Here is a 22740-nt window from a genome sequence, read left to right on the forward strand (position 1 = left end):
GCGTTCCAAATAAGGTGCATCAAATATTACCCAGAACAAGACCCGACCTCACAACCAAACTGCCCGCCAAAACAAAGGAATTTAACCATTCCTTGTTCACAAAAGAAGTCATAGAATACAAGAGTACATACAACAAGTTTGTAAAAAATCAGTGTGTCAACATTTGGAAAGTTATGAGAGGAAACCCCCAGGCAGAGAATAGATCTTTTCACTCTGAATCACCCTCACAAATAAATCTTTCCACTCTGCTGGAGCTCCCACATAAATAGGTCTTCCAGTCTGGAGCGCACTCACAAATAGATCTTTCCACTCTGAAGCGCCCTCACAAATGGATTTGGGTGGTCACAAAAAGTTGACGACGGCTTGCCTAAGAGAGGGGCCTTTAAATAATGTCACAAGAAAACGTAAATTCAAATAACAACCAGGCTCCCTGTTTTACATTTTATTTGTATGTTTGTAGAAGAGCACGACTTACGGAGCAGGTTAAATGACGAGAAAGAAAAATTATGAATAATTATTTGATTGCTCGAGTCGACGTATTTACGCGTGTGTGACTGTTTAAAAGTTCCTCTGCTTTATTTTTTAATTCAAAATTTGTTGACCATAATAATGAATTACGCTACAATGTCAGCCATTTTTCTAAAGCTTCTGGTCCATTTTCGTCCCAATCTTCTTTAAAGACGCACAAGTCTTCAAACAGAGGAAGCTTGGCGACCACTGAGGCCCCTATGAAAGCAGCATGCTGACGCTCAAGTCCTGCGTGAACCTGGGTTGGGGAGTAACAAGGAACGTGAGCCAAGGGACAAGTAACAAATAAGAAAACAGCAAGGACTTGAATGAAGTTTATATAAAGTGGTGAATAGAGAAATGATCAGAATCTTTACATAAGAAAATATAATCAACAATAAAAGACGTTCTAATGCAAAAAAGTCGGAAAATAAAGCGTTAAAAAAACACACGAGACGTAGTTGGGAGCACTGAAGAAGTAAGGGAAACACATCCTAAGTGCTTTACAACAGAACAGAGCACAGTTAAGGCTTTTTGTTTTACAACAAAGAATCCGTTAAATTCCCAATGCTTTACTTATACTATTTCCAAAGTAAATTTTAATTTTACGTGTCGTCACCATGTTCTATACTCTCATAAAACTCGTTACGATAAGCCAATCAGAATCCTTGTTAGAATAGTGGAAATAATCTGATCGGTTGAATAAGACTAAAGCTGTCAAAAATGACAAACCATCAAGGTTCACAAACTGAAATAGTTCTGCAGGTCGAATTTGTCACTTGCCTGAACCTTCATATTGAATCTGACAATGAAATTTTCAGTGAAATGTGGCCAAGATTTTCGTCTCTGCTCACGTTATGTGCGGCGCCTGGCATGTTTAGAAACCTTTGTTTGGTTCTTCTGTTGCTACTTGCCGGCTCGCTTGTTCCGAAATTTCACTTTCATTTAATGAAAAAAAGCGAGAGAGAAGTCCGGGAAACGGTCTGACATGGTCCAATTTGGCAGATGGCGTGACAACTTTAGCTCTCTTGTTCTATGTTCTATACTCTAATAGAGCACGCTCTTTCAACCAATGGTAGCGCGCTTTCTATCCAAACTTTTTTACTAATATACATAAACCTAGTAAGGAAGGGTCAAATTCACGTTCTTTAGAGGTGCTACATCACTTAAAATTCAAAGCCTCGAAACTTTTCGAATGTAGTCTTCAGTGAGGGGGGGGGGGGAGGGGGAGGGGGGCATTAGGATTTTCGGTCTTACGGTTTTGGCCATTTTTTAGTTTGATTTTTCGGTCTTTGTGTCAAAAAACTTCGGTTTTTCGCTTTTGGTGTTCGCTGCAGTTTGAGTATTTTCCGCTTTGTAGAATTTGCTTTTCGGTTTTCGTCGAAAATACTAATGGGTTTGGATTTGGTACCTGATGTGGTTTCCGGTTTTCCCTATTTCGGTTCCGGTTTCTACTCGATGTGAGCGGCAATTATGCGCCACCACTGATCTCGAATATACCTCTGTATGCTCCACTTGTCACCACTGTACCGGATCGATTACGGTTTTGTCAACTGGGATGTGAAAATTTAACGGTTTTGACGGTTTTCGGTATTGATAGAATTTTTGCAGTTTTGCGGTTTTGGATGTTTTCTTTTTTTTTTTGACATGGTTTTGTGGTTCTAATAGACCCCAATGACCCCCTCTTCAGTAGTAGGAACTGAATATTAGGCTATCACCACCCAAAGGCCAGGTAGTGTATGAGAATGTTTCCTGTCGTCCTCATAGTAAGATCAAGAATGCAAGACTGGCGGAATTACGAAAACAAACTTAATCATAAGACTTTAGAAAGGTGTAAATTTTACCCTTAAACCCAAAGGTTTCAAGCACATACACGACCAAAGGAAGTCATTAATTCACTTTCTTTTACAGACAGTGTTTGTGGCTACCGTTTAATTTCCGTTTTAGTTCATTTCCGATTTTACGTTACGTTGCGTGTCACGCGACAATCTCTGGGGGACTGCACGTGCTTTGACATTTTAGAGAAAGTTTTAACTTCGTCTAGCTGTTTTGGTTTGCAAAACAGTTCTTTAAAGCGATTGTGATTGTGATCGTGATTGTAATGTGATCGTTATTGCAAAAGTTCCCTCTTTTTGTACTTTATCTTGTAACGCCACACACGGATTAAAAGCGGAAGGTACAGTGTTCATGATTTACATACCTGAACATGGGAAGTTGAAGGCATCAGCTCAGAAACTTCCTCCTGAAGTCGTTCGGCCAGACCTGGGAACGAAGCACACAATTCTCTAGTATTTTTCATGTGAGAATATTTCACAAAAAAATTCGAAACGTCTAATAGCCCATATACGTTCTTCTCCTTCATTTTATTTTGCAAACCGTAAATCAAAACGTAACATGATAATTCCTTGTAACTATAAATTAACAAGGTTAGGTCCTTACAGTTACGTGATAACTTTCTTATAAAGAAATATACTACACGAAATTCGATCATCGATCAGTTGACAAATCAGAACGTAACACAACCCCAAACAAATTAACATAAAAACAAACGAATTGAGCAAACAGAAAACAAAAGGCAATCAACTCAAAATAAAGACCAAAAATGGAAATGAAAGAAATTAAGAACAGGAGAAAGCAAAGATAAAAAAATGAAACAAAAGGAAACAAAAGGAAACAAACAAAGAAAAAAAAAAGGCAGAGGAACAAAATAGAGCTAAAGAAAACCACATGAGTGAAACCAACACAGTACTATCTAGTAATGGTGGTAATCATTTTGATCTAACCTGGAGACATGGACCCTCCACCACTCAGGTAAATATTTCGACACATCTGTTTCCGTATGTCGATACTACAGGCCATGATGGCGTTAACAGTCAGCTGGTGAATACCCGGATTGTCTTTGCCCCAAACGGATGGTTTAAACAGTCCTTCGGTACAGCGGTATCTAGCCGAGTCCACAGTAATTTTCCTATGGAAATAAAAGTAACAGATTATCTTAACTTGCACGGAAAAAGATATGATATGCTTCTACGAAGAAACTACATCGAAAAGCAACTCATAACATAAAAATGCCAAAGAAATACGAGGCAAATAAAGAATTTGCGTGACTTTATGCATGCTGGGTGAAAGTCGATCAAATGCCTATAATGTTTCGTCGAATACTCTTTAGAGTATTTCCACTGCCCGTATGAAAAAGCCACCCAAAGTTGCCACTTCTTTGCCAATGAAATTTAGAGAGAAACAAGAGCCGCCATCTCAAGGATGAACAACATTACTTGGAAAACGTTTTGCCTTTTTTTTTTTTTAGACAGCAGAAGAAGCTCTACAGGGCTACGTCACAACATTCAACGTCACTTTTCAGCGTTCAAGCCTTTTGCCAGGGTAAATACGCCAGAAGAGTAAGAACACTCCAAAGGAAAATTAGAATGATTAGAGTCGGCGAGGATCATTACGGACTGAAAATAACAACCTTGGCTGAATTCTCCGGCTGAAGAAGAAACCGAGACCTATTAACTTCAAGGAAAGAGAATCCCTGGTTGTAACACACCTTGTGCCATCTGGTATGGAGTACTTTTCCAGATCCACCTCCATTGTATAGTCCGCTTCTGTATCCTCTTGAACATCTCGTTTTGCCACAAGGGATACCTGAAGAGAAATTGAAGAACATCCTTATAAAAATATGGTTGCAAAAAATCAGTCTATCTTGATTAACACGCAATTTTAATGACCATTTCTATTACCACGACCTAACGCAGCTGCCTTTACTTCCATGAAAACCGTGTTCTTCACATATTTACATGTACATTTTGACCAAAGTTCAACAAAACACGTTTTACGACATAAACCAATCCAATTACACCATAACATTTCGTACAAAGAATAAAGTTCGTTGTTTGCCTCTGGACAAATATTCAAAAATCAAAATTCATGAATGTACCCATAAGAAACCAGAGCCTTTCTGGGCTCAATAAAATACTGAGTACTTTCAAAAGTTTCTTTTTCCCCGGTAACGTTTTCTCTGGATATGAGTCGGATTACCTTGGATGGCTGCCGTAGCTTATCTAGTTAGCTTTTTAGACTCAGAGTAAGGTAACTCAGCCCCCTCAAGCCTTCCTTGTTGACAACCGAAACAAAAACACTCCAGTCTTAATAGCTAACAGCCTTATAGCAGTAATCGTACCTTTTCTTTGATTGCTCGCGAAATGTAAGACTCGACTTCTGAGAAAAGCCTTCGGTTGAGATAAAAAAAGAAAAGATTTGAGGTCAGTTCGAACTGCAGAAAAAAGTAATATGGGTGTCACGAACTGCGGTTTTGATGGACGATGCCTGATCTTTTGGAGAAAGTAATAGAAAAAAATTGTCTTCTTTTTTATGTTTATCTTTCAATATTTCGCAAAAAAACACAGTTTTACAGAGAGTGCTAACATTTTTTCCATTGCGATGCTATTTTAATCGAAAGATAGGCGACATGACAACTATAGAGCCTCTGTTTCGAAATTAAGTCCGATTACTGTAAATACGATTCCTTGTTGAAATCTTTCGAGATTGTTAGGATCAAATATGTGTGCTGTTTGAGGCGAAAAAAATACATTACCAGTTACTCACGTGCAAAAAAATCAGCTATTTCTGATCAATTCTTCTCGCACGTTTCAGTTTTTTATTTAATATGACCTCTTATTGATACTCTGTACGGTGTACTTGTGCATGGTCTCAAGAGAGACTTATCCATCTTACCGAATGCCTTTCTCTGTCAACAACCTTGTAAAACTGTCGGTAATTTGTCTGCCGCCATAAGGAAGTCTGGTGACACCAGCTTCGATCATACATCCTGTAACAGGTTTGTAAGTTTAAATTGAGCACAATAGCAGTCTTTGAAGCATAATAAAGTAGCAGATAAATTTTCAAATGACTAAACAAATGAGTGAGTAAATAAATTGTCACAAAAGGAATCAGTGAATGTATGAATGAAATAAAACAGTAGGTTAAGAAAGCCGGTAAGTATCCTGTTGAAAACTTCAGCGCTGCAGAAGATGACGAACCATTCGAGAACGAAGAATTGATGGATATTCTCGAATTGCTAAGTCGCATTTCAAAATTGTCTGACGCCACTTACGAGAGAGTGTCCGCTAACGGAAATGCGTAAATACAGCCGAGAGTTTGAGGCAAAACGGGAAACTGATAAAAAAGTCAGGGTCTGTCAAAAGAGATGTCAGCAAACGAGAGTGTCCGTTATAGCGGACAGTTTACCGTATTTTATTTATTTCATTTTAATTCATGTCATGCGCTAGACTCAGTTTTGAGTTAGCGTCTAACATATAAAACGTGAAATGCTAAGTGGGTTACGTTACAGTGTTACCTTCCACCACTGGAATGATGTCGATATGATCACCGATATCCACTGAAAACAAAAAAAGAAAAAAAACATAAAATAGATAAAATTATATTTCATTTTGGTTCCACGGTGGTTTCAGTGAAGGGTTTAAGTGTTTTTAAATCTAACCACTACAACGCGCTACATGTAGAATAAATTATGCTTTTAAAAAAATAAATAGAAAAGGGAGGCCAAGATGGTGATTTGGCATCTTTTAATATTTTCTTCTTCCCTGTATCCTCACCATTTCAATTCTAAATTGGGACTCACCAACGATTCCTGAAATAGCGCTGTAGGAGTACATCGATAAAACAGCCTGTTCCTGGAGGTAACATGCTTCAACTTTAAAGATATCCAGCAGCAGTTCTACTAGCTCTTCCTGTCAACAAATCAATTCAATTGAGTGGAACGAAAATCCCAAGAGAGAATCAAGGTAAGAGACTGAATCCCCTACGCAGCTCCTAGGCTATATTTAGATCATTCCCATATTTAGTTGCGAATTTCGCCCACATGAACAATTTATACGGTTGCTATTCGTTCACCACCGTTCTTTTCACATACAATTTGCATCTCTTTGGAATTATAATTATTTGGACTCGGTCTAAGCCTGAGAATTGACAATTACAGATTGCATCGATACTACCAACTGTTTTCTTTCAAGTGTGAATTAGGAAATGGGCTTGTTTTTAAGTTTGGCTGTTTATCACCAACTGTTTTCTTTGAAGTGTGAATTAGGAAACGGGCTTGTTTACAAGTTAGGCTGTTTATCAACAACAACGACAACAACAATAAAAAAAAAATCAGTAACGCACTTTTTCTTGAGGACCGCAGCCATGTGGTAATGTCATAATCACCTGTAGTTATGAAAAAGAATTGTTTCAAAGAGCTGAAGCCAACTAAAGATCATGGTGCTCAGGAAGTGTACCCGTACTTTTTATGCCACGAAAAAAACCGTCAACGTAGATTTACCTCGTCATGTCGATATGAAAATAAACCTCATTTTTCGAGTTAGTCGCCGACAAAATCGCGCAAATCTTTGTAATCCTTTAATCTTTGAAATATATCTTCATTTCCTTTTATGATTTCTTGTTTCTGTTTTTTTATTCACCCGTTTGCCTACTTCAATGACTCTGGGAAGTTTTTCTTCTCTGATAATCTTTTATTTGGAGGTTTTCAGTAACTTAAAGGAAATTGAGAACTTTGCTTTAAAACAGGATAGCCATCTGCTGGAAAGGTGGGGGAACAGACGAACAGAACTAGTGACACACGTATATGAAACACGTACAACAGACTGGAAGATAGAGATAAACAAACAGATTACTGAACTTTTTGAAGGCTTCAGGAAAAAACCACAGTATTAATTACTAATCAGTGATAAAGATAACGATGCATGGGGCTTACCTTGTGTTTAGATGGCTCAACTCTGAGTTTATCAAACACGTGCTCAAATATTCCAATTAAATCCTGTATCTCAATCCTGAGCTGTAAACACAAAAACGCAGAAACGTTAACAAGGAGACTAACGAATACTTGGTTTATTGTAAACGTCGTATAGTTAATGTTTACATTATGTGGAATGTATGCTTGAACTTCTCGAAAAACAGATCTATTTTTGGAAAGACTACCTCTTTACCCTCAAAAGAACATGGCTTGATTGTGGAAAGAAAAATTTCCATTCGTTTCCATAGATAACACACTCTTTCAACATCTATCCCAAGTCATGTCTATGGAAGCTTAGTCAAACGAGCGCATAAAAACAGTAAAACACGAATGATTTATAGAAGTCACGATTATTTACCTTGTCAATTTTCAATGACTTTCTCAAGGGGAAGTGTAACCTTGACGTCTTCCTTGTCTCAGGTAGGAGCGCATCGTATCCATACTTACAGTTTTCTCTACACAACATAGAGAATGTAACTGAGTCAGGGAATTTTCAAAACATCCCCTCTTTCTTTTGTTTAGGAAAATTGGAAAGATTAAATGATCTCGTAAGAGATTCGGGAAACAAGTGGTTGGAGCTTGACTACAAATCCAATGGTCCCTGTTCGAACCTTACCGGGGTCACTCTATGATGCTTGCGACAAACGGTTAAATTTCATACTTTAATTTGTGTTATCAACAAATTTGTGTTATCAATACTTACGAATTCTCTTTGTCCACAGCTACAACACAGGGAAATATCACTTGAGGCCATGCTATATCAAAGAAATACAATCTTTTTTGAGGACTGAAAAACATGCAGACAAAATGAAAGTTGGTGGACCACCGGAAGAATCATGGCTACAAAAAAGGTTCAGTGGAAGACGAGGGAGAAAAAACAGAAAGATGAAAATTTACTATAAAACCAGGTCATTTAACAACAGATTTGATACTACCTTATGGTGGGAGACGCAACTATTATTATTATTATTTTGTTTTGTTTTGCTTTGATTTCAAATTTTTTTCGTTTGTTGAAAGGGACTACAAAACAATTGCCACATTTCTGATCCAATCGAACCTCAGTGAGAAATTCGAGGATCTCTTGGTTATAACGAGTATAGTGATTGGTCATTTCCGCGAAACGTACCCTTATTTACAGCCTTGTAAATCTGAATCTGTTTTTTTTTTTTGTCAAAATCTCTCGTTATAAATATATGTTATTTATCAGTTAAGGTCGGTCCGTGTGGTGAAAAACTGCCACCGAGGTCTTAAAAATGCTGTCCGAGGCATACGTACCGATCCTTAACCGGTAAATAACATATATACATATATTTTTTTAACTTAACGAAATTCTTTCCCAAAGAACCCGAATGATTTAGGGCTGTAAATACGGCAAGATCTTCCTTACACTGAACAATTTTTGAGCGAGTGAATGGTAGTTAAAATAGAGGTGATGCAAATTAAAGAGAGATGCTTCACCAAAACATTTTCATTTGCGTAATGATAAAGGTGATTTAAAAGGCTTCCAAACAAACTTTATTTTTACAACTATCTATCACATTCTGACACCTGTCAATTAGAGAGCGCGTAAGAAAAAAAAAAGCGCATGTACACTCTTGAAAAACAACGAAACTAGGTTGGCAGGGACTGTCACGACTATGTTTTCTTCAAAAACAGTCAATGATCCAACGGAAAGTATTATTCCCTCTCATCGAAGATTCACTCATGTTCGAAGATTTACCTCTGTTCATTAAGTATATGACGAGGAAAGAAATTGTAAGTAATTCAAATTTTTTTTATTTTGAAGTTGTGAGAGTCTGCTTGTTTGTTTGCTGCAATGGCGTGTGTAAATTTGGTCTTTCCTCCACAAAAACTAAATTCGAATGATACAATCCAACAAGACACAAGGGGATTTAATGCGGCCTTTTCTCATTGAATTCCTTCGGTTTCTGTTGTGCAATTTACGGTACAAATGTCCAAATTGGACGGACTTGGAAAAACTCACCGAGAGCGTATATTTGTTGTAGAACTGAAATTAAAACTTTGCTCGCTCTTTCACTACGTACAAGTTGTTTGAGAAAATTCAGATATTAAATGAATGAAAGTTCCATCGATTAGTGCAACTGAAACCAAATACCTCACGTTTTAACTTTCTGGGTACTTTTTGTGAAAGATCAAAATTAATTGCAGACGGTTTTTAGGCCAAATACATAATGACACTATTGCTTATGCAAATTCATTTTGCAACCAATACTTTTCTGTCAACCAAAGTGATTTCAGAGAGAGAAAAGAGGATTAATAAGTTATTTATCGTTCTTGCTTAAAAATACTGCCCAGCCGGAAAAACGAGATATATTTAGGAAAAATGGCAACGAAGGTTGGGATGTACTCGGCGACTCACAAAAGCGTTTCCCGTGGGCAGAGAGAGGAAAATACGGACCGCGTAAAGAACCAATCAGATGGCAGGATTCGTTACCGTGCCCTCTAAAAAATAAATAAATGACTTATATTCCTAATTTTCATTTAGTGTGCTAAAACGTGCTAAACGACCGAATACTGATTTTAACGGATTCATTGTGCTTTGGAAGTGTGTCCGCCATTGGGGGCCTGTCGGTTTCCACACCCAATAGGCAGACTGCAGAGATTTCGCAAATAGCTTTCAGACGTCATCCTGCCAGCCTGTGCTTTAAGTTACAGATCGTCATGTTCTCTTGTACTAAACGCATTCAATCAAAGGCATAGGTTTGTCATACAACTAACGAACACTTAAAACACTCACTGCACTTACCACCTTCCTGAGCAAAGCCAGCCTTAACAGCATTTGATCCTAAGTCAATGATTATGGTTAGACCCTGTAAAGGAAACATACCGTGAAGCTCGTGTCTAGTAACGAGGAACAAATATTACCAACACCAACTGTGGAGCTAACTTAGCCTTCTTCCATTCCAACATAATTATTCATGGGATCTCTCAAACTCCGAGAGTTCATAGAACGCTGGCGGCTGTTTTCGATTTCATTTCCGCCTTCTTAGTCGTAAGCATCGCCACAGAAAAATAAATACAGATTTATGCGATAAAAATTTGCTATAGCTAGGGCAAAAAAAACTTCATCCAATATGATACGCCCAATATTGTACGTGATCCTTCCCCTAGTTGACAAGTCACTCAAATGATTACAGACCAAATCTTATAAGAGCGGGGACATGAATTTCACTCCCTTCTCAATAGAAGGCTGGTTGACACCAGCCTCCACGGACCCGTAAAATCCCCTATTCAATTCTTACTCAACTATTTCACTTTGCTGCAAAGATGACAAGTGAAAAGGAATAATTCTAAATTTCCTTGTGACTTTTTGTACTGAAGCACCGTATCTTTAAGTTCCACGCAAAAACAATGGGCATGACAAAAAAAATTTGGAGGGGGGTGTAAAGAGATACAGACAATAACAATAATAACAATAAAATGATGAAAAACTGCGGTCAAACGAATTTATTTTAACATTTATGAGATATTGACACAAAACAGCTCGCAGAAATTAGCATTTTATGTAAAAAAAAAAAAAAAAAAAAAGAGAGAGTAAACAGTTGTCTTCATTACTGAATAAATTGGTGTGCACAGAAAAATTTGCTGAGAACAATAATGGAGTAAAAAAACTACATTAAAAAAATGCAAATTTATTAAAAATTTCATTAACTAACAGATTACGTTATCGGCATTATACGATCAACAGCCACGATATTCATAATGAAAAACATTTACATGGTTTGCAAAGAAAAGAGCTCTGGACAAAAAAAATATCTCTGAGCATTTAGTAGAGGGTAAGTACCTCACGATTATTGCACAACCTTCCTGTATTCCAAACAAAATTTATACATCTCAAAATATCTACAAAACCATTTTTCCATAAATAAAAAATGTTTCAGGCTGTTAAAGGCTAGTCTACGTTAGCACTTAAATTGCACAGTTTTTGGCGGTTTCCGGTTGAACAACCGATAATCTTTCTTCTCTGTGCATACCAATAAGCCCTCTTGGCTTGCAAAACTGAAGAATTTAACCATTCCTTATTCATGAAAGAAGGCCAAGAATATACGAGTATATACAACAAATTTTCGATGGACTATAAAAAAAATATATTGGGTTCATCATTATAATAATAATAATAAATAAGATCTTTTGACAGGGAGCCCACGTCACAAAGTGTGGTTTTCAGTGAGGCCCTGCATAAATCTAACGTAAGGATAACAGAAAATATAAATATGGTTATCAAGAATAGGATAAAAGGGTATAATCAATAGAAGAGACTACATGTTTTTAACAAGACGTCTAAAAACTGAAAAATCGGAAATGTTCCTAATGCCGTCTGGGAGAGCGTTCCAGTCATCTACTGCATGACAAACAAACCGATGCTGACCCCATGTACGCTTTGATTGTGGTTTACAAATGTTGTTATTAAAACGAGTGTTATAATCATGTATATCTTTAAAATGATTAAAATTAAAATTCCAATCAATTAGTCCATTCAAGGACTTAAAAACCAAAAATAGACGATGAGATCTTCGCCTTTTTTCTAATGTATCCCAACCAAGTAGATCAAGAGCTTCTGTTGCTGATGAATGCATTTGGAAGGAGAGTTTAACCCCCGCGGCAAAGAATAGATATGAAAACCTCGTACGGATGTTCAGTCTTTGATGGCTTTCAAGGCCTTGACTGCGCGCATTGTTCATACTTAACGATCGGTAATCATTTAAGAACCTCCTCATCGCTCCTAATCGCTTGGATCGCCTCCGATCGTCTCGGTAGTTGCAAAAAATCGGTGCGATCACATAGATCGGGCGAGCTACCCTGAAGCAGCATCGAAATTCTTAAACAGCTAGATTCAGTCGACTGAAATTCTTTTTCAGCGAGGCCTTACCCCAAGAGACAAAATAAGGAAGCTGCGAAAAAATACAACGGCGACTTTCTGAGACCGTCGACAAAAGCGATTTTCTGGGATTTTTCTTAGCATATTATTGGCGATTGCAAAGCCACGGCCTCTATTTCAAACTTGAAACCTTTAGTAAGCGCATGTGAGAAAATGTTTCGACTGCAATGGGGAAAAGTTGGTTTTTGAGCGCTCAGAATACAACAGGTTGCAGCATGGGAAAACAGTATTCAGCCACTCTAATGTAACAATCTTGTGAAAGAAACGTTGAGTCGACCTCAACGCCCAAAAAAGGCTTGTAGTCAATCGAAACGTCACAATTCATCCTCATTGGTATTAACTACATTGTAGGAATATGATGTTATGTTATATTTATCAGAGAACACAATCTTTGTATTTAAGGTTTGGGTACTTGTGTCCTTGGGGGTCTATGGGCTTGGATCGCAAGTCACACGCGGTTTGACTTTGGGTGAGGGATTTATGATACACGTTTAAAAATCAATTTTTTGCACAAATTCTGTAGATTCTTTCGGTTATCATGCCTCACACATCCAGATGAGTTAAAAGTAAACTAACCTCAGTGGCTGACGATTCCTCCAAACCAAGACTGCCTTCCAAGGGTGCTGCAGATTCTGCTTCCAAGGCTTCTTTCCAGTCCTCCGCCTCTTTTGCAGATGAACACTTCAGCTTCACTGAACGGCCACCTTGCGTCTGGTAAGAAAACATAGGTAAAAGCTACCCTTGACTACAATTCAGGTCAAAGGAGAATCGATAAAGGAGGTTAGTTCTAAAGAGTCAGTGGGGAGTAATACAAGATAATTTGGTTCATCAACTGAGTTGATGATGTAAATTGACCACTGCTAAGAGTTCCAAGAGCTAACATTGCGAGTCTTTCGTTCTGACGAAGGGCTACCGCCCGAAACATAAGCTTTAGAAACTCTTAACGGTGGCCAACTTACATTATTAACTCGGTTGATCAAAACAAATAATCTCAAACCAAAATCGACAGTCAGAGAACGTACTGAGATTTGAATAAAGGGAGTAAGTTTCTCAAGAAACTGAGGTGTTGCGTCGGTGGGAGAGTATAACAGGTAATTTGGTGTTAACAACTGAGTCGAAAACGTGAATTAGCCACCGTAAAGAGTGAAAGGGCCGGTTTGGATTCCATACGCTAAAATTTTATTTTGAGGGTCGCGACGGGGAACTCAGAGGCATCGATTTACTTCTCCAAGACCTTATCTACGTTATCCTTGTAGGTGCTTAGCTTATTTTTCCTAAATTGATATCCTCTTTATTTTATCAAAATAATACTTCATCTTCTAGGTACTTTTGAAAGTTACAAAGCACTAAATAAAGTTACTAAAACCAATTGAACGACTGATGAAAATATAATGAAAAGACTGGTGTAAGCTAATGCGGTGAAAAAGCTTGGTAGTTTCGTTATGTTACACAATTTTAATCAAAAAAGAAACACACTAACTTGTTCAGTCACTTCCAGAAACTTTTCGTCCATCTTCTTCACCTGAAACAGCAGCCATATACATATAGCAACATTAAATCTTTAAAAAAATCAAATTTAACAATAACAGCAGCAACAGAAATAATAGTGTTTCATCCGTAGTGTTCTGTTCCAATCTTCTTTTATAAGTAAAATAACATGTGGAGGTCGACATGCCAATCTGGTGAGTACCTTCTGTTTGACAGTGTGACCTCTCCCCCCCCTTGAAACTAAACCTCTGGAGCAGGCTATAGACACAAGTTAAGTTACGCAATTATAGTCCATGGTCAGCTTTTGAATGATTTTTGAGCGTTAGGTTTCAGATTTTTAACATATTTTAAATTCCTAATATAGCTATAAATAGTTTTAATACCAAACACTAATAAAAATAATATTAATGATAATGATAATAACAAAATAACTGAAACCTGGTTTGTTACTTTACCCCAACCACACACGCATCTATTGTGTTCGGGGCCTTGTATTCGAATGTACCGCGGAGTTGATACGAATCAATGGATTATTTTACCACGATTAGCAGTAATGTCGCAATCTGATTGGCCAGTTTGCTATTGTCAGTAAGAGTACAGACAAAGCTAATTGTGTCAACGTGTAACGCAATGCCTTTATCAGCTCTGAGACATGGGTGACTCGGAAATTTTGACGTCGATATCATGGTTAAAAAACAAATAGACATTAAGGATGTAAATTATTGGCCCAAATACATTCCTAAATGCTTCTTATCTTTATTGCAATTAGGTGTATCCATAAGACAGTGTTTAGAAATCAGCAATGTCCACTTACTGTACAACCGATGAGGTTCACAAATCCTAATGGTTCTCTTGCTCGATGATCCTGGTATGGCGTAAATTTGAACAATTAAGTGTCGTAAAAGATCTCAACAGCCAACCAGAGCTAAGCAAAATGTCTCACGGAACCTGAGTGAAAACTCTAACTAAAACCAAGTAAACTACTCTAGCAGCGGGATGAACTGTGACTGACCGAGTCACGATACGTATTTAGTTTAAGCCTGATTGGTTGGGAGATAGCGCAAGCTTCCAAGACAATCAGAGAGCGAGGTGACGCAAAACCAACTATACCCTTGAACATTACGACGATCACGAATGTTTTCCTACCTCGTAGTAATAAAGTTTGCCTCCAACAGCTTTGAAGTGACGTTTCTTCCATCCTTTAAATACAGAAGCCTGTTGCATACAACAAAACTTTAATACATCACAAAAAAGATGTACACGGTGCAATAAAGCATACGAGCGAGAACGCTGGGGAAACACTCGAATAGCACACTCAGTGATTCAAATAACTGTTCTGGGATGTTTTAACATCCCAGAAAAAGTTTAAACTCTATCTATCGTATAAGTGAGGAGACCCTTCGACTATCAACGAAAAAAATCCAAAAGACGCTTGGATTGGCCTTTATATTAGTATTAAAATGGACAACGAGTAACAAACACCATACTGTGCGCCCGTATCGTGGAAAAGCAAACTTTCCTTTCGCAATATCTGCCTGTCAGCTACTTTAAGGACGCAAATCTTTTTAGGACGAGGTCATTACAAAAGACTAGAGCGGTAAAGAAACACATAAAAGAGGAAGTTTCAAAGAAATAAAGCAGAGGGATGGCTAACGATTGAGAAGATTAATACAGATTGAAATGATGATCACGAAAAAAACACGAAATCTTCCAAGATACGCAAAGCATTTTGACGGAACTCCATTATTCGCAAGCATTTATGAAGTATACTTTACTCGTTTCAGGTTCCCTCTGACAGGCTGCTTCTCCATGTATCCAGCCATGCGGATGTTATCAGGACCGCCCTCTGAAGTTCGCTTTTGAGTAAACAAAGGAAATTATTTGTTCTTTAATGTTCCTGAAACTATACTCATTAAGCAAATCCTACTGTACATGCACAAAAGCACTTAATAAGACAACATCCTTACCAACTGAGGGGTTGGTAGTGCGCGCACGTTACCGAACAACTCCTGAAGGACTGGGGTCTTGGAAAGATAAAGAAACATAATGAAAGAGTTATTTCCATATAAACCTATTGGGCCAGATTTTTAAAACCTGATGGCACAAGGCTTCTGTTGCCTACATTGATAATCAGCTACGAGGCTTTCTTGGTGATTACACCCACTAGATCAGTACCTCAACAAAACGGGCCAAACTTTCAGCAATTTAGAGATAGAGTTGGTACATGTGTTGTGAGGCACTTGTAAGAGCTTACAGCAAAGATTAAGAGACATATAAGACCTCTCTAACTCCCTCAGAATACTAGTTGCTTCATGCTCTTTGTGGCAAAACATGCCCATACAGTAGCAACCACGTAAACTAGAACTGAAGACTCCTGTAATAGCTCGAATTTCGAACAGTTTGAGATAACTGGGTGGGCATCAGACTTTGAGCTGACTGTTCTTTGACGGTCAATCATACGAGCCTAATCAATTGGAAAAAAGGAGGAAAACAAGAGAAAAAAAGGAACAAAAAAATATTCAGACAACAAGGTACGTTAGCCAAGCAAACGAGATGCCAGTGACCAACTCAGAGCCCCCATATGATCACGTTGGCCAGGTTACGTGGGCGAACACTGAAGGACTTCGACTTCTTTATCTTAACAGTAGCACCCAAGTTTCCCATATGAACAGCTATCGGATTTAAATCTTAGCTACAATGTAGTAAAATAGCTTTAGTTTACAAATGGTAAGGTAACAGTTTTGTTAATTCGTGTTAATCAATTAGAGAAACTTTATATATTGTAAAAGTATAGTTGTAGTATAGTAATTGTAAACAGCAGCCGTCCAACGTACAAACATTAAGATACGTCTTCCCATTCACGGTCAGCTCATGATCATAAAATACGTTAATCGGGATATACATGAGAACATGCTTCTCAGTGATTCACACGTCTTTTAAGAGGGCAGTGTTCAAGGGAGTGTCGAAAAACCAAAGCCAAGTATTTAGGCGCCATAAGAAAATCTCAACGACCAATCAGAGCTAAGGAAAATGTCCCAGCGACCAATCGGACCGAAGCTTTACATCATCAGTAGCCAATGAGAACTCAAAGTGAAAACATGTAAACTGCTTGAAGCGCGGGAAAACGCGAACGACTATGTCGCTGTTGTTTTTAGTTTTGTATCTGATTGATTGAGAGGATGGCGCGAAGTTTCTGAACCAATCACAGAGAAAAATAAAGTAAAACTAAAGCAATCCTGGATTACTTTTGACAGTCAATTGAAAACTGCTCTAATTCTAGTACATGCCGTAATTAATACTCACAGGATCCCAGTCCTGTAGGAATTGTTGCTCCGCAATCAAGCCATCTTGATCATCTCCCTGACTGTTGTCACTGGGTGAGGACAACTCCACAGGTTTATCATCCTAATACACAAAATAAACGTCACAAGTAAAAATAATAAAAAACATAACATTAGGAAACACATGGGCTTGAGGCTTACACATTTTTGTAATATGTGAACACTCTTCAAACGGTATTCACTTACTCTGGGTTAAAGTAGAAATCAGGTAAAAAAATTACTGTTCTTTGTCGGAAGGCCTGTTACTCATGTAGTTTCCATTTGTGTTTGTTTCTCAAGGGAAAAAATGCATACTGCATACACAGTGCATTATCAGTAAGGAGAGAAATAACTCAAATAAAGACAAACGAATCTCGTTTTGGCTCTTAATAGATTTATAACGAGTTAAACATGGCAGTACTGTACCTTTTCTAACGATTTGTGGTCAACTTCGCTTCCAGATTTACCGCTCAATTTCCTTGTCACAGCGTACGGTAGTGGGCGTGAGGGAGCTGGTCTTGAAGGCTGTGGCTTTAGAGCAACAGGACCGTAGTAATTATTTTTTCCATCATTCTTTTCTGCGGTTGAATTTTTACCTGCGTGTTCAGGTTGAGTGCTCTGTTCTGACTGTATTTCAAGATTTTCGTAAGCAGAATTAGACGCTATATTTTGTTCATCTTGGACATTTGAATACATTGAGTCATTGTCCTGCAAGCTTTCCTCCTGCCTCACTTGATCATCATCATCATCCTCATCTCTGCCCAACGCATGGGACACATCTCCAGACCAAGGAGGAAGCTCACAAGATAATGAACCATTCTTGTAAAGTTGCTGAGGAGACAAGTATTGTGTGAAAATCAGGTATAATAAATAAGTTATCCTCAAATAAAGCAGGCAAAGCTGGCATCTAAAGACCTTACATTTACTTTGGCTAAATTTCCAGGTAAAAACACTGGTGAGGCCGGATTCCCCCAATCCCACATGGGATCCCAGTTTCTCCCAACTGGGATCCCCCCTATTTTGCGTGGGATCCCAGCTGGGACCTCTATAAACGTTTACTGTTTCTCTTCAGTTATTGAAATCCAAAAAAGGGCAACCTGTCACTTGCGTGTCCTTGAGTATCTCAGCCTTGTTTGTCCACTAGCCTACACTGTCAATTAACGAACCTTTCCCCTACAGAAATGATAAGTATTATCTATCTCAAGTCAAAGGCAGTATCTCAAAAACATTTGATCTTAGCTTTCAAGCCATTAAGGTATTTATTATTGTATATTTTCAGCTGCCTTATAACATTGGTTGTGTTTTCTATTATATAACTTAACTTATTCATGACTAATTGCTTCAATACTAATAAATGGGATATAGTGACAGTAGAATGCCCATAAAGCACTTTTCTGCGTCGCAAAAAGCCCAAACAGACATTTGAAATTGTACACATACTACAAATACTTCACAATGAAACACAGTAATTTCTAAGAATGATTAGTATTTAATTTCTTCTCCCACTACTGCTCCTGAATCACACATTAAGATCAGGAGATTGAAGAAAATGATCTGCAACAAGAGACTGAAGCTTTTGATTGTTAAACAAATTCACCTTCTCAACACCTTAAGAAATTTAAGGAGAACAATATGGAGAACATGCAAACTGATGTTAGGATGGAAAGGGTTAAGTACCAATTGAAATTACTCTCATCTCTGACAGTGGATGACTATTGATATTAAAGCCAACATGATTTTTCCCTATCCATATCGATTGATACATTACCCATAAATAGGGGAAGAAAACAAACATACTTTAAAGCTTAAGCATGACTTTACAATGTAGCGTCTAAATTGCAAGAAAATGCAGAAGCTACATGTAGATGGGAATGTTCAGTCACATTTTGGGAAATTAAGAGTAAATGAGTTCCCACTGGAAGAAAATATACATATTACATGTACTTACCTGAGTGAGACAGCGAAGCAATCTACTCCTTAGTCTTGCAACCTTCCTTTGACTTGCAATAATCTTTTGAGTGCAGTCAATGGTTTTTCCATCCCATTCACTGCAACAAAAATTCATAATAATTAGACCCAAGACCTTAATAGCAAAAATATTAATATACTTTTAGGTCTTATTAGTGAAATAGTCAATTGAAAGGCACTCTGAATGAGCATGGAAGATTATGAACACAAGAATACCTTTGAACTGATTTCAGATTTTCTAAACATTTCCATACTTGTTTTTCTAGGTCAATGTGTTGCTGAAGTATTAAAGCAGCAGCCTCTAACTCCTGTACAGTAAAAATTTAAGACAAAGCATAATTAACGGGTGAGCTTCTGCAGTGTTTTACATTTATAAGCTTAAAATGTACTTACCTTTGCACAATAATAAACTTCAATAACAGTAATATATAAATATTTTAACAAATAATTTTCATTTTACATAAATGAATGATCAATGATGTTTGTTGTGAATGCAAATGGTTTCATGTTAACTACAGTTCTTAAGCTACTCAAAATGCTTAATTGATTGGCAAAAGATGAGAAGAGAAAGAATTTACAAAACTAATAAGATAACCCTATGTAATTGATAAGTTTAACATTTTTTTCTGATTACTTTGTTTACTGGAGAATGTATCAATATTGAAAGAAGAATTTACTTGCCAATCAGTTGGTCAAGGTACTCACAATATATGACAGGCCCTTGAGAAGTTGCTGAAACTCTTCGTCAGTGCAGCGACACACTATCTCACTTTTCACCCAGTTCTGAGAGTCTGCATTGGTAGAGTAAGAGTATATAAAGGTCCCTTTAATTTCTGCTTTGTTAACCATACATCATTGCATCAAAGTACAACTGGTAAATGCTTAATATACAGATCAGTAAGTTCACTGGTTTTTTTAATCGTTAACTGATCTATATCATCTTGGTCCCAATGCAATAAAACCACCAAAAAAGAGGGTTTGATTCTCCATCAGTGTATACTTGTATATTATGTCGTACATAACAATAAATGTCATGTCTTGCTTCCTAACTCTCATGCCTGTAATTTGACTTCAATCTCATGCCTTTTCACATGTATGTTTGCCAATTATATTCCCATTCCTGGTGAAAAAAATCAGCTATATAGAGTGTTCATTGTGTTTCAGCATTACCTGACTACTACTTGAAAAATGCAGTGTAAAAAAAAAAAATCAATACTTGAAAAGAAAAGTTATCACAAATGATTGCAAATTACAGTGTGGGTGAGAAATTTAGTTGTGAAATCAACAGAGCACCAGAAGCATGTCACCTCTAGAGGACAATTGCACCTTGAAACAATTTGGAACATCTTGTACACGTAGACAAACTAAAGCCAGAATTTGTAGCATTATTGGCTTAAAGCAACATTTTGGCCTACATGTATAAACATCATGAACACATTTTTGGCTCATATTTCTACTTAAACCACTCCTCTAAGTTTTCACATTAATGGGAAAAAAATTAAAAAGAAAGAAAAGATTATATTGACATTAAGAAATACAATGAACATTAATGGTGGCTATTGGGAAAAAAAATTACCTGCTGAACACTTAAAAGCTTGCTTGAGTTTATGCAGTTCACCCTGGACTTTCTGACTAATGCCATCTTGATAAGAAGAACATACTTTCAGTTAAATAATTGTCTCCTAAATTGATAGTAATTATAACTCTTATTCCAGATCCCTCAGCTTGGTTTACTCGGATAGCAGTTTTATATTTCAGCCAACATGAAAGTAAGGCTGTCAGGGCAAGTTTCCCTGAAGATTACTGGCATGAGTGTCGAACATGTAAAATTATTCAAAAATCAGTGTTTTTATCTATGGAAGAGAAAGTGAAAATATTAGGTGCTAAATGTCCTCATGATATTATGAAAGAAAGTGTTAAATCTTTCTGCTTGGGTTTTCCTATACCCAAAGTCACAGAACTATAAGTGTACTGCACTGATATTAATCAGACCCAATTAATTTCTGAGAATCTGACATTCAAATAAAATTGTAACAATAACATTTAATAATATTTCATAGTACCAACCAAAATCCCCAAATGCAATGCCCTATCCATGGTGACAGATTGCATAGAGCATTGATAATCTAAATCTTGAAAGGAAAGGGAACATGTCCTTTAAACCAGGTCAGGGCAGAGAACAGGAGATTCCTCAGTTCAAATATGGCACACAGTAGGAAAAAGATGTTTTAAAACTTGATATATTCCAGATATAGATGATATATTGAATACCTTTATCCTCAGCATCCATGATTAAAATGACCACTGCTGCAGATTATTTCTACATGAAAAAAAACCCATGATGTAAGTGGTTATTTGGGGAAAAATAATTGAAAAGAATCCTGATTTCCCACACCTTCTAATGGGTAAAGATAATAAGAAAGAATCATTAGTTACAGGGTTTATTCTGATAACACTTTACCTTGCCGATAACAATAATAATAATAATAATAATAATAATAATAATATTTAATACTTATATTGCGCTTTTTCTATAAAAATACTCAAAAGCGCATTACAATATTATTAAAAACTAAATTAAAACCAGTAAAATTACTCGGTAAAATTACAATATTATAATATTAACATTACAATATTAAAAAAAATAAAAATAATAAAAAAAAAAAAAAAACCATAGATATGGAAAATAAACAATGCTCAGTTAAAATGTACTAAGGGAGTATGCCTGCAGACCCCCTTAGTTTAGAGCACCTTTGTACAAAAAATGTTAATGGTTTTGAAAACAATTTATCAGCAGTGTTACAATAACGGTGTACTTCATAATTTCGTCCATCTATATATACAAGCATTTTATGTCAGGAGAAGCCACTAAGTTTGTCAGATGTGTTATATTAATCCAACTACACTAAAGCTGCTATCAAAATGACAAAGAGGGAATGGTCAATAATGATATGTTTTAGCATAGCTTGCCAAAAACCCATGTTTCTGATCCTTTTTTTAACCTGAATAATACAATGAACCTGGAGTAATATAATGAGGGGCGGGGTCTGGAGACAGAGGGGCACAAAGTCCGGGAGGCGGAAGAACGAGGTACAGTTTTCTCCCCCCCTCTCCACTCTAAGGGACAGTGACTTGTAAAGATTACAAAAACTTTACATGGTTTTCACGTATCATTGCTGTGTATTCCCTGCACCGAGAAACCAAAACCTAATGCCTCGAATAACTTACCAACTAACTGTCTCGGTGAATAATTCAATACTGGACGAATAAATAGTAAACTGAACATCAAAATTTACTACAAACCAGTTATAAGTCCAGGCTTTCTGTGGTTTCAGGTGCCGATAAGGAAGTCTATCAAAGAAGTTACTTAAACTTTTACATCCATTACGACTTAAGTTAAAACGATTGAAATAACTTAAGTTTGATTAACAAAGCTAAGCTATCAATTAGGATTAAAGAATTCAATAAAAATAGAAAGCTCGCAAACTAAAATCCACGAGATGTAAGGAGTGATATCGGTTCGCATAACATACCTGTCAACTTCTACCGAGCAAAAAACAATTATCCTTTGTTGATGACTTCAAGAAAGCGAAAATGAGATGAAAAGACACCAAATCGAATAAATCAAAACAACTTTAAAGATAGCTCATAGCTTGAACTAAGGCTTTGGAGGTAAAATGTTTGGAGGTTAGGAACCCTTTCGGTCAGCATTAGATTCCATCCACCAAAACCACCTTGGTCGAGAG

General features: G+C 37.0%; 1 protein-coding gene across 3 annotated transcripts; it reads right to left on the bottom strand.

Annotated features, from left to right (window-relative positions):
- Positions 1–427: 427 nt before the first annotated feature.
- On the bottom strand, positions 428–22735 carry LOC113682367 (uncharacterized). 3 transcript variants are annotated; one of them, XM_089206624.1, is made up of 28 exons: positions 22528–22735; positions 22298–22345; positions 21266–21314; positions 20571–20636; positions 19700–19785; positions 19211–19302; positions 18975–19074; positions 17453–17857; positions 17010–17111; positions 15674–15730; positions 15482–15562; positions 14853–14921; positions 14521–14571; positions 13699–13740; positions 12795–12929; positions 10086–10149; positions 8022–8073; positions 7677–7773; positions 7280–7360; positions 6691–6732; positions 6149–6257; positions 5864–5905; positions 5242–5335; positions 4688–4736; positions 4055–4152; positions 3291–3475; positions 2708–2769; positions 428–766 (listed from the first exon to the last, which is right to left on the bottom strand). In XM_089206624.1, exons 3-28 carry the CDS (start codon positions 21282–21284, stop codon positions 620–622), a joined length of 2427 nt encoding a protein of 808 aa, XP_089062750.1. In that variant the 5' UTR covers positions 21285–21314; positions 22298–22345; positions 22528–22735; the 3' UTR covers positions 428–619. The 3 variants fall into 3 exon arrangements, with proteins under 3 accessions (XP_089062750.1, XP_089062751.1, XP_089062752.1); XM_089206625.1 differs by having other exon boundaries at positions 21266–21392; XM_089206626.1 differs by lacking the exon at positions 22298–22345 and having other exon boundaries at positions 22528–22696.
- Positions 22736–22740: the final 5 nt, after the last annotated feature.

This window comes from Pocillopora damicornis, chromosome 5 (genome assembly GCF_964200805.1).
Source record: "Pocillopora damicornis chromosome 5, jaPocDami1.2, whole genome shotgun sequence".
Lineage (NCBI taxonomy): Eukaryota > Metazoa > Cnidaria > Anthozoa > Scleractinia > Pocilloporidae > Pocillopora > Pocillopora damicornis.